Source organism: Chinchilla lanigera, unplaced genomic scaffold, assembly GCF_000276665.1.
Source record: "Chinchilla lanigera isolate Chin_1 unplaced genomic scaffold, ChiLan1.0 scaffold00017, whole genome shotgun sequence".
Taxonomy (NCBI): Eukaryota; Metazoa; Chordata; class Mammalia; order Rodentia; family Chinchillidae; genus Chinchilla; species Chinchilla lanigera.
Window position 1 is genome coordinate 29,804,142 of NW_004955418.1, and position 12,966 is coordinate 29,817,107.

The 12,966-nt window shown below is 46.5% G+C and overlaps 1 protein-coding gene across 1 annotated transcript in view; it reads right to left on the reverse strand.

Annotated features, from left to right (window-relative positions):
• Positions 1-7,282: 7,282 nt before the first annotated feature.
• Lypd8 (LY6/PLAUR domain containing 8) overlaps positions 7,283-12,966 on the reverse strand; it is a 7,333-nt gene continuing 1,649 nt past the window's right edge. The window contains exons 3-5 of the mRNA XM_005382360.1: positions 11,324-11,491; positions 9,938-10,072; positions 7,283-7,500 (exon numbers count right to left, since the gene is read on the reverse strand). Coding sequence (XP_005382417.1) covers positions 7,283-7,500; positions 9,938-10,072; positions 11,324-11,491 — 521 coding nt within the window. The remainder of the gene's footprint in view (positions 7,501-9,937; positions 10,073-11,323; positions 11,492-12,966) is intronic.

Genomic DNA, 12,966 nt, shown 5'->3' on the forward strand with positions numbered 1-12,966 from the left:
TCTGCTTCCCAGTGGAATGATCCTTGTTTGGAGTTTGGTATTTATCTACCTCTTTGACCTATTCAGTTCAACAGTGGAATAGAAGAAATAAAACCTAGGCAGAAAGAAAACAAGGAAATCAAGATTTTAAAATTTTATTTTAAACTGCAGCTTCAAGACACAAAAGTTACTCAAGTATCTTTCCCTTACAGGAAACTTATTCAAAAAATTCCTAAAGGTCTTAAAGACACAATAAGCGTATAAATCTGGGCTCTGGACTTGTTCTTTTCACCTGCAAATTACACTTTCTCTGCTCTCAAGGAAGTAGCAATACTGCTGAGCAACAGAGCTCAACTTTGCTCACATGTAGATGGCTTGTATTCGGACATAACATGCCAGATGGGTAACTTGACAGACAGGGGGAATATGCATATGCATCCTAGGTCATTCGTCTTGAAGACACCTCTTCACTATACCCAGCTCTGGCTCACAGTGTGTCTCATCTCTCTGAGTTCCTGTGCCTGGCTTTTGAATGTGTCCTGAAATCTTTGTTTGATGAATTCTTCTCATGTTTCTGGTGTGTCCTGAAAATTCTTTTTCCACGATGAGAGTCAGTAATTTGCAAACTTATTCTACAACAGAGTGAGATAGTTTATTTATTTGGGTCTTGGGGACACTCAGCCCCAGCCTGTTGACAATAGGATGAGGCTTGGCAGCTGTGTTGCAAGAAGAGAATCCTTATTAGTCATACTAATGTCAACAGATACAACCATACATCAGCCATTTGTATTAGAACTTGTTTTAACAATTTTGCCCTTTTGTCCATGCTCCATGCAGACTGTACCATACTGCAACTAATGAGTAAACTGGATGTGGAGGGAGGGGAGGGAAAGGAAAGAGAAAAAGGAAGGGAGGGCATCAGTAAGAAGGGGATGCCAAACGAGAAATACCAATATGCAGACACAAACAGGCAGGAGATCAGACTCTGCTGGAATTATCTTGATACGTGGAGTAAAGGGCCAGGGTGGAAGGGATTTGAGGGAGTATTCGTGAGAGTGGGAGAATGGAAGCAGAGGAGGGGAAGAGTAATTGGAGACTGAAGGAAGCTGAGAGTACACCAGAACCCTTTAATATGTTGATAGCTTATGTTTGGATCATCTACACGCTGGGTGAGGTAGATTAATTCCTATTCTCCTTTGCACACATAAAAACATCAAATGCATGCAAAAGGGGAAAAAAGAATGGGAAAATAAAGGGATAAGAGGGAAAGAGGAAAAGTGAAGAAAAAGGAGGAGAAAAAAGAAAAAAGAGAGCAACAAAAACCCACATCATTGCAAAAACAAAATCAAATTGTCCTCACAGTCTCGTTTATGTTGCACTGTGAGCTCAACTTCAGGTCTCCAGCTGCCCTCCTGCAACATGATTTGTTCAACTGCCTGCCTGGAAGCAGTCTACATGGCTTCTCTCGAGAGCTGGCTTTACTCACTGTCTGTGGCTTCCTCAGCAGATGCTCCAGGTTCCTGGCATCTCTAACTTCCTGGGGTTTCCACTGCACCTTCAGCTTCACTTTCACAGCTTTAGGCAACATTCTGTCAGAGACTCCTACTGGGGACTGTGACCCTGTCACACATTTTTGTCTGGTCTCCCAGGCCTTCTGCAGTCTGGAGGGAAGCCTTTACAACCCCCTAACTCTTGCGTTCTGCATCCTCAAAAAATAAGCACCATGTGGATGATGCTAATGTTGGCTGCTTGCTGAAGTAGCAGCTGGGGTCCTGTTGGACCATGGCTGTAGTGGTCTCTGATCACTTGCATGGCTGAACTTTAGAATATACTTCCCTAGACATCCTTGAGTGAGCAAATACCCCAGAGACTCTCTTCACAAGTGAAATATTTACAGTTTTGCACCCTTGAGCGGATGAAGGGTAATGTCTGTCCGATTCCTAAGATGTCCTCAAGGCATCTTTGGACTTGTCCCTGTACAAAGTCCTGGTTTCATTTTAATGCTAACCTTTTCAGCAACCTTGCTCTCTAAGGCCCCAATTTTGCACCACCTTCTGGTAGCTAAATACAATGGCTCCACCTAGTGGTGTGGTTCCCAGTACCGCACATCTTCCCCAATGAACACGCAAGGAAAATTTAAATCTGCATACACAAAGCCATGGGGCCAGTGTAACTTGATGGCAGATAGTGCCACAGCTTCAGAGCAACTGCAAACCAAACTAGAAAACTCATCAGATTTCAGGACAAAATCTCTCCCTAGTCTACATTTACCCCACCTCTGCTCTTCCATGGAGCTTTGCAGCAAGCAAAGTAGAAGAGGACAGGAGGGAGAGAGAGAGAGAGAGAGAGAGAGAGAGAGAGTGCAGCTAATAAAGAAGCCTAAGATTGATCCCTAGACCTAAGTCTTAGTTCTGAAGATACTTAAATAGTGTCGAGGTAGAGCTATTGAACACCACACTAGAAATATTCAGCATAAAGCTAGACAAGAGAAATCAATTATACACATAGAATGGTTAAAGGAATAATGTATAAGTAAAAGGTAAATTCTAAAAAATAACATGTATGATACTACAATAAATAAGTATTGTCTTTGTTTTTACTTCTTCAGCCAAATGATAGTTTCATATCTCCTGTTCAGAGATCTGTGCTTCACTTCTGTTATACTTTCGACTTTTCTTTGAAAAAAATTAGCCAATTAGTAACTTAAGTAAGTGGAAATAAATTAATTGAAGCATACTTATAGACCTACATGTGATATTAGATGTGTCAGATTGCTCGTGTCACCAGCTCATACAGGTCTTGGCTTCAATGACCATAGAAATTAAAACTGAGGCATTTTGCTTAAATTTAGAGGAGAAATGTTTAATAGGAAAGAAAGAGAAAATGAGGGTAGGGAGAGATCTGCAAAGATCCAGCGGTCCCCCTAACAAAGGCAAGTAAGAGAAAATAGGGAAGGGGCTCCCATTTGCGGACTGAAGTGGACTCAGGTCTGAAGATGAGGGTCAGGCTGGCCCATTAAAACCCAAAGGGACCAGGTGTATGGGTGCTGTGTGGGCTGGGGTCTGGCTGATAGCGATTTGCCCTGGTTTCTCAGCTCTGGAGGAATGCGCATGGCTCAAGGGAGACCGCGTTCCTATAACAAGACCTCTCTTTTTGCGGCAGTCACTGTCATATGAGGCTTTGCCGGTTTCCAAGTTGACTGGAGACTTTTGTTATTGATGGGACTCCCCACTGCCTTGGCTGGACTGGATCACAGTCTTTTGGCCAGTTAAAGGAACAACTGTTTCAATATTAGCCAACTCTGCATAACTCAGTGAACAGGGTTGGAGGAGAGGTCAGGGACAGACCAAGGCAAGGGGCTTACTTTCTCAGGAGAGTGCAGCTTGGTGGTGGCCCACAGAAGTGCATTTCTAGAGCGCTGGGTTCACTGGGCATTGCAGGAAGATGGCAGGATATCTGCATCTGGACAAGGGCACACTATTTCTCTTTAATTTTCTCCTGCACATCCTTCTGCCATCTTTCCACCTGCACCCTGCAGCCTGGGAAAAACTTCCTAAACTGAAATCACTCCCACCCCTGCATCCACTCCTGTGGGCTTCCATCTAAAGCCCGAGTTACCAGCAACGCTGTGAGAATCTTCAGGGTCTGGCCCTCCGCACCCTCCAGGAAGCCCTTTTGTGTGGCTCTGCTGCTCCCTAAATGCACTGCTGCTGCTTCTCTCCACAGAGGGTCACTGGAGCTTCCAGGAGGGTCTTAGAGCGGATCAGCCCTGGAGGTACAGATGAGATGCACAGAAGCCACTCACCCGGGTGCCCCAGTGATCATGGGGTCAGTGCTCCTCATCGGTCTGGAAGTGGAAATTTTGAGGCAAAACAGGCACTACACCCTCAGAGCAGTCATGTGGTCTGGGGGAAGTGGACAAGTGCTCAGCTTCCTGCATCACTGTGTCTGGGGTCTCCCCTCCCTACTGCACTGAAGAGAGCAGCTTGGAAACCAAAGGCGTCTGCTGACGACTAACACTTGCTCCTTGCTAAGCGCAAAGTGCCTCATGTGACAGGTATTGTCACTGCCCGACTGCACAGATGGGGAGACTAAGGTATTCAGGGGTGAGGTTGCTTCTCTAAGCCCATAGCTGGCTTTGAAGCTGTGTGTTCTGGCTCTCGAAGCCATGCCCCTGACCACTGAGCCATGCTGCCTCTCAGACAGAGCCTGCAGAGGGCATGTGGACAGACTACTACTTTCTCCCAGGCTCTGTGACTGAGCTCTGGCCAGTGATGGGTGTTACTGCCAGGCCTGGCCCGACGGCTTCCCACATAGCTGTCTGGGCAGCCTCTCCCTCGACTTGCCAGAGAAGTGCATCACAGCACTCACTTGAGAGTCTGGAATTCCCAGGGGACGTGGAACTGTGGGATAGAGGGAGAGCTACCTGGAAGCATCAGGAACATCTGTATAGCTGTGATCCTGAGAAAAAAATCTCCACCGTATGATTTTTTTTTACAAAGATCTGTTTGTTATATCAGCAAAATCTAGTCTTTTTTTAAAAAGCAATTATGTACCACTGCAGTATGATGCTTTTAACTCTTTTGGGAAGAGATCTAGAAGGGGAGGAGCTGGGTCAAATGGAAATGCTAGTTTTAGCTTTGAGAGGAATCTCCATACAGATTTCTATGATGGCTGTACTAACTTACACTCCCATCAGCAATGGAGAGGGGTTCCTTTTTCCCACAGCCCCACCAGCATTTGTTGTTGGGTGATTTTTGATGACAGCCATTCTTTCTGAAGTGAGACGGAATCTCAGTGTTGTTTCAATTTGCATTTCTCAAGTGACCAGTGATGCTTAACATTTTTTCATATATTTATTTGCTGTCTGTACTTCTTCATCTGAGAAGTGTGTATTCATTTCAGATGCCCATGTTTGGACTGGGTCATTAAATTTTGGGGTGTCTATTTTTGTAGTTCATGTTTATAGTAACATAATTTACAACAGCTAAATCTTGGAAACAGCGCATATACCCACTAACAGATAAATGGATAAAGAAAATGTGGTATTCATACACAATGGAGCGCTTCTCTGCCATAAAGAAATTGGAATCATTTGTAGGAAAATGGGTATATCTTGAGACTATAATGTTAAGTGAAATAAATCAGACACATAAGCTTAAATATCACATTGTTTCTCTTATATAAGAAACCCAGAGTGAAAGTAAAGAGCAAAATAAAAATAGATAATAGGAAGTAGGGAGACAATTCGTTCTCAGAGGGGAAAGGGATCAAGAGATGGAGGGAGGAGAAGGGAAGGAAAAGATAAGGAAGGAAATGAAAGGAACTGGGGCATGTTACGCAGCTGTACAAACTGCACACAAGGAATGTGAACGTTATACACTGCAAGCACGGACCCAGACAAGACAGGGGGTCATGGGGTAAGCAGAGGAGAGGAAGGAGGGAAGGGAAAGGGGACAGAAAGGGAATAAAGATGTGTCATGTACATGTACCAATTTTCCACCTGGAATGTAAACATTATGTACTACACACATGTACTAATAAACTAAACAAATGTGTGTAGATGGAACCTCAATCTCATCATGAGAAAGTGTCAAACAAGCTCAAACTGAAGGATATTCTGCAAAATAACTGGCCAATAAACTGAATGGTCAAGTTCTTTAAAAATAGGTTCTAGAATAGTTATGCTTTGAAAGAGAGAGAGTAAACATGAAAACTGATGGAAAGGAATTGGATCCTGGGCCAGAAAGAGGGCATCAGGGAAAATCAATGGAAATATAAATAAAGTCTATAGGTCCCTAGTATTGTTTCAATTCTTGGCTTCAGTAACTACATTTCGGTTATGTAAGATGAGCACATGAGGAAAACTAAATTGGGAGGAATCTTGGAACTCTATACTGTTTTTGCAACTTTTCAGCAAGTCTAAAATTGTTTCAAAATAAGAGGCTAAAATAGATGAAAGTGAACAATGATGACTTGCCCTGAGATTGCCTTGATCATGGCTTTGTTCTTGATACATTGCCAGAATCCTGGATGGCAGAGACCCATATTGTTTTACATCTTTAAAAATTTTTGTTATACCAAACTGCACTCATCCAAGTCCAACTGAAGGCCCAGCTTATTTATTACATCTGAACCTCTGTGTGTAGTTGGCTCAGTGGATTTCTTGCTGTTTGATACGGCCTCGATGGCTTTGTTTTGATTATAAGTTCTCTGAGGGAAGTGATGGGGATCTACAGTCTACTCTGCATGTGGCTGTAGGAAGCTGCCTTAGCCCAGGCATGATCCTAGCTTTTTTGCCTACTATCTTAGCCACTTTTCTCTTTGCTGAGACACAATATCCAATACCCACACCTTAAAGAAGGAGAAGTCTATCTTGGCTTGTGGTTAAATCTGTGGTAGACTGGCTCCATGGCGCCATGGCATGGCAGAGGTCCACGGCAGAGGACAGCTGCTCAGAGCATGGTGGACAGGAAGCCAAGAACCAAGGGTGGAGCTGGGGAAGGAGACAAACTCGTCCGGGTCACACCCCAGCAACCCACCTCTTCTAAACAGACTACACCTCCTAACAGCAAGTCAGCTATAAGGCCCCTATAGTCCAACCACCTTGCAAAGGACCGTCCTATGAGTGCATGAGGCTTTGGGGGGGACATCTAGATTTACACCGCAACACCAGCTAACTTGAGGATGCCCCTGCCTGGAGGTTAGCCCTGGAGGGAAAATTCTGCCTTCAGCAGCCTTTCTGACATACGCTGTAGGAACCCCCATGGACAGGACAGAGAAGCCTGTAGTGATATTCTTGTCTTCTTCACACACCGTGGGCCTCTAGCCACACACAAGATGATTGTTGAAGCGCCTGATGTTGGTCAAGACCAGAGTCACTGTAGCTTCTATATCGGCACTGCAATCAACACAGGGTATTGTGGGGCTCGGCTGGGGCACCCCGTGTGTGAGTATGGAGATGGTGGCGATGAGACTGTAGTTGGGGGCTGCAAGTAGCAGATACCAGTGAAGGGTCAGCTTCACAGAAGCAAGATGGGCCAGAAGCAAGAACATCCTCCAAGTTATGTGACAAGCATCCCCTATTTCAACAGCAAGGATGCCACTTCCATCCAGAAGCGGGAGGTGGTGCTGGATGGTGGCTCAAACCAAGCTCAGCCCAGCCCAGAATGATCAGCACAGAACTGGCCAGTGAAAACATCAACACTTTAATAGCGGACACCAGCGCCAGTCTTGAAACTTCCAACCCACTGACCAATGACAGCGGCACCCACAGGACACAGGCAGGACAGAACCCTGGACCTCAGAGCAGCAGCCCCAGCAGAAAGAGGCTGGCAAGGGCCATGGTGTTGGGGAAGGCTCTGGAGCCAGGGCTGGGCTGTGTGCCTGGTCTGGAGGTGGCGTCTGTACATTCGAACTTCTGGAAGATGAGTCCTTCGGCCACCTTGTTTCCGGCAGACAGGAATTGGCAGGTGGAGGTCCTGATGTTGGAGCAGCCTTTCAGCAGGAAAGTCTCAGTGGCTGTGGATGCGAGTCAGCGGTAAGGACTCCCCGCAGTCCGCGCTCTCCACCCTGCCTGGTCTGCTCTGGGTTCTGCCTGCACGAACTTAGCAACCTGCAAAAGCTGGTCTGACCCTGAAAGCCATGCAGGAGCCCAGAACACCAAAGAGCAGGGGAAGAGGGACTGTAGAGGTCAGGCCAGCACGCCTCCTCCGTTGAACCCTGAGGAAACTAAAGCTGAGAGGTGGATAATGGGCCCCCGCTCAAAGGGAAGGCCAGAGCTGCACCTTGGAGTTGACCTCCTGGGTGCCTGGGTTGCCGGCAGGTTGGAAAGCAGCCCTATGCTCTCCATGCAGGAAGAGACTTGCACCCGATCTCCTCTCCCCTCTCCCAGGTTTGCTGTCAGCCCCACCCCTCTGGCTCTGACTTCCGTCTGAGTTTTCCCTGAGAAAAGGAAAATGCAAAAAGAAGAGACGTAGGAAAAACCTGGTGTCTCTACCCGAAGTCTGAGTTGTGTTGAGTCATGCTTTGAGATTCAGGTTCCAGGAAAGGCTTAGGACGCTTGCAAAGGTGGGGCTATCATAGCAGCACTTTTTACTGAACAGTTACTACAGGCTCCTATTGCCCTGTTAGCTACAGCTCAAACAGCCCGGTACACAGGAAGCGCTCAGAAGGCCAAGGAGACCCAAGCACGTGAAGCGACTCGGCACTTCTGAATTGCAGGAAAAAAGCAATCTATGGTTTCATAGCCAGTGTCAGTGCATGGGCATCAGTGGGTACACCCCTAACAGAATTACAAACAGAGCGGACCTTGGCAAAAACCAGCAAGAAACATTTCATCTCGGCTGGCTTTGATCTGCCTGCCTTCAACCTCACCCAAAGTCTGAGGGAAAGTCTCCACCCTTCACACCAAAGGACACCAGCAACATGATGAACAGAGAAAGCCCTTCTGTGTTTTTGCTACCCTTGGACTCTGATTTAGAACTAAAACCCATAGCTGTGTGACAGACACGCCGGGGATTTTAAAAGAAAGAGGGGCTTTTGCTGGGCTGCAGCTCAGTGGAAAGACAGTGTTCAGCATGTGCAAAGCCCTGGGTTCAACCACCAGCACCAAAAATAAAAACAGTAAAGAGTCATAAAGATATCATTAGTAAGGAAAAGAAGCTATTTGAAAAGGCTACACGGTGAGTCCAACTGTGAGACACTCTGGCTAAGGCGAACTGTAGAGTCAGTAGATAGATCAGCAGCTGCGGGCATCTTCTGGGCAGAAGTGAGAACAGAGGACTTTTAAGGTAGTGAAACTACAGTTTGTCTGAACCCCTCTGGCTCACAATAGTGTCAACTCAGGGTCATCGATTGTTCAGAATGTACCACTGGGGGCGGTGCTAACAACGGGAGATTATGTACGTGGTACAGGTACTGATGGGAAACCCCACTGCCTTCTAAACCATCTAAAATGTCTGTAAAAACATTCTATTTTTAAAAAGAAGTAAAAAGAAATTCACAGAAATTTCTTTGCTCCACTGAAAAATCCATGATTACGGTTAAACACTGGAATTAACATTTAACGAAAATTGGCTTAAATTGTACTTGGGCGTTGGTGCTCTGAAACTCTCGTTACTCTGAGCTGTATTTTAGGAGAGGTGACTGGTTGCTCATTTTTAGTTTCTGTCCGTCTCATTCTTTCCTTCTGGGTCACCTCTAGACCATATTTCTCTGCCTCCCGTACAGCCAGGCTGGCCCTGTAACTGGGTCCCAGCCCAGGGAGTGCAGAAGGAATTATGGAAAAACCTTCCAGGCCTCTCCCTTTGCCACCGATCCTCCCTGCTGGTGAGATGCAAGGGATACGGGGGAGAATGCTAAGTCCTGGGTGATCGAGCACCAGAGCTGCAGGACAGAAGCGACCCACGCCCTGAACTCTGAAATGAACCGCTGCATGAGCAAGAAACAAATGTCTGTCCCGAGAGTCCTGTGATGTGGGGGTCGCAGAACAGTTAGTATCAAGTTACCTTTGTAGGAAGGAACAAGTGGTTGGATTTTAGGGCACAATTTGACTTTCTGTTACATGATCCAAGCTACCACAAGCCAGCACCTCCCACATCAGGTGGGAAAAAAGTAGGTGTAAAAGGAAAGAAAGTCACCCATTCACACCCACAGCATGATGGCAACCTGGCTTAGGAGGAAATGTCAGGAATCTGGTGAAGCAGTTAAATAAGGATGGCTTGATTTTAAGCCACAGGAGAGCAGATTCAAGAGATAGGCAGCCTGAATGAAGCAGCTCTGGACGAAGAAGGCAGAAAGAGCTGCAGCTCAAGGCTTCAGGAACAGTCCATCCTACAGACATGCTGACCCTAACCTTCTCGTTGCAGCAGTTCTGTGTTATCTAGAGCTCACGGCCCCAGGATGGCTGATATGGCTTCAGCTTAAGCCCCATAAATGAACTGGAACACCCACATACCATTGTTATATTGGGCAATGAGAGAGACACATCGTTCTTCTCTGTAACATGTCCGGGGTCTCCCAATACAGGATGTGACGTTCACCCCGTAGCAAGACTGGCACTCCGTGTTGGAAAGATCTTCTGGCAGAGAATCTGAGCACAGGAAGGATCATCACTCAGGACGGTGTTAGCATGCAGAACACGGCCCTGACCGGGGCAGGGAAGGGACAGGCCAGAGAAGACACTGCCCGGGAGATGCTGAGGATGGGTAATTGCATCTGCTGGGATCTCAGAGCCAGGCACCCTGCCTCATCAGAGCGACACACCCCCTCCTCACAGACCCTGCTTGGAGACAGTCGGTCTCTGGAGCAACGGTGCCCAGTGTCCTGGGTGCAGACTGAGAAGACAGAGCTAAGGGTTCAAGCCAGTGCCAGCCTACAGTCCCTCTCATTAGCCAGCTATTCTGAATACCAGCAAGCGGGGTACATTACAAGATCTTGTGAGTTAATGAACACAGGCCGTTACTTAATATCACAACTAGGTACCAAATAAAAGTACTGAGAAGCTTCGCTCTTCATTTACTATGTTTCATGATGATGGCCAATGAACCCTGCCCTTTAGGCCACAACTTCTCATCTTCAAAAAGAGGGATTTATCTAGATCAGCAGTTTGCAGACTGTGGTGCAGGGGCCCTGGAGTATCTGAGACCCTACGCAGGAAGTCTGAAAGTCAAACTACATTCAGGAAAATAGAAAGACATTCTTTTCCTCCCTCATTCCCTTTGTCTCATGTGTATGGAGGGGCAGCTTCCAGAAGCTGCATGATGTGGAGATTGCAGCCCCATGGGCAAATAGGAGAGCCAGCCACTTCATTCTCAGCTAGACTCCGAGGATCTCTGCAAAAATACATGACTGCTGTGCTGCTCTTCTCACTACATATCTTTGTTCTGGAAAATGTAGGTGTTTCTACGTAAAAGCATTACTGGTGTTAAGGTGTAATCATTGTTATTTTGGAGTGAACTAATTAAGATTCATGAATTTTTCAGCTTTAGTTTCTAAGACAGTAAGTATGGATAGATGGAATCCACATCACAGGAGTTCTTTTGGATCCTCAATAATTTTTAAGACTTAGGGTTGTAACAGAGGACCTGGGACTGCATCTGAAAACACTGATGAGCATCTCATGCCCGCTTCGCACAAGTCAGAGCCCTGTGACATCTGTCTTCACTGAGCAAAGGGGGAAGCAGGGTCGTGGGACTAGTTTATCTAAGTTTGATGTGTGCGTTATCCGGGTGTGCCCTGAACTTCCTGGACTCTGAACAGTCACACGAGGGCCAGGAGCACAGATGGCAAATGGCCTGGGCTTGAGGGATACAGGAAGGGCTGCCCCCCAACCAGCACAAACCCAGGGTAGCGTAGGTGCCATTGCACGTGTCTTCTTGGCAGCACCGGCTTGAAAAATCGAAGCTTTCCCCATCAGATACACGGACGGTGAAGGCCAGGAATGACTCTGTCTCCCCACTGCAGTTGGCTGCCGAGCAGAACATACTCTGGTGCGAGACGATGGTTCCTCCTACACACGAGAAACACAGTCTGTCAGGCCCTGATGAGGGCAGGGACCTGAAGAGCGACCGCCCTTCAAAAAATGCCACCTCTTTGGTGAAATTCTGTATCATTGATAATTGTTTTGTTTTTGCTTTTCATTCTGTTTAATGGTTTGGTTAATCTTGCATTCTTACATCTGGTCATTTGGCCAACTTCCGTAAAGATAAAAATATGTAAGGCACAGCCACTGTTAATCCTTATCATTTTGTTCTGAAACCCTGTATCATGCTTACTGTTTTTGCTTTGGTTTTTGTCTATGTTGTTGGCATTTTGCTATTGCTGGGTTTTTTTTTTTTCAATTCTCCTTAAAGTAAAATTTTTTAAAAATGCCATCTCAACTCAGGGCAGTTCTAGAGATACTGCAAATGGAAAAATCGCACTGGTGTCTTCTTTCGAGGGACTGGCAGAAACACGGGTCACACTCTCGACTGAGGCTGACGGAAAGCTGGAACTACCGATGCAGGGAGCCCCCAGCCCACCATCAGCCTCCACCTCTCTAAAATCGGTGAAGCGGACGCAGTGGGGCTGTGTGCCACAGCATATCCACCGCGCCATCCCGCTTAGGTGGCGAGCAGTATCCAGTGAAGCTTTTAGCCCAGAGCTATCCAGCCCAGTAGCCACTGCATGTGGCTATTTAATTTTAAGTCCAAATTCATCACAGTTAAAATAAAATTTAAATTTAAGTTCCTTCACCACACTAGCCCTATTTCAAGTGCTTCAGAGCCAAATGTGGACACTGTATAGGACATTTGGATACCGACATTTCCATTGCTCTAGAAAGTACTCCTGGACAGCACTCGTTTATTTACAAGAAATACAGGAACTGGGTAACAAGTTAAATGGTCCCACAAGGGGGGAATCAGCCAAGCGAGATATGGCAAATGGTGCCATTTCTCCCACCAATCAGTGGGACTGGACAGAAAAAGAGAAAGTAATGTGAGCTATTATAAAAGAAACTAGAATTAATAACTTTAACTGTAAAATGCAATGTGAGGGTTTTGTTTGGGGCCTAACCCCAACCCCTCAACTACCTGCACGGTGACATCTTTGAAACACCTGAGGAACTGTGACAAGGCTTGAGTATCAGAATAAATTAAAGAACTATGGCTAATTCCTTTGGCATGGTCATGACGTGGTAGTTACAAACATGCTTCTGTCACAGCTGAGTAACAAGGGATTCATGGGGACGTGACTACATATGCGCACATGCATTACTTTAAGACACTAGCCCACCCAGTGGAAACGTGCTGTGCTCACGGACCCAGGACAGTGCGTCAGCAGCAGAGCCCTGCGCTCCCTTCCTGCGTTTGTGTGCAGAACTCTCAGCGTTCTGAGAGAGAGAGCTCCCTGCCGTGTGGCTACAGTCAAAATGCCTGCAAGGAGGTCTTGAATGGAAGTGTGATCTAGAAGAGAAAGGAAGGATGAGGAGGAGAGGAGGGGAGG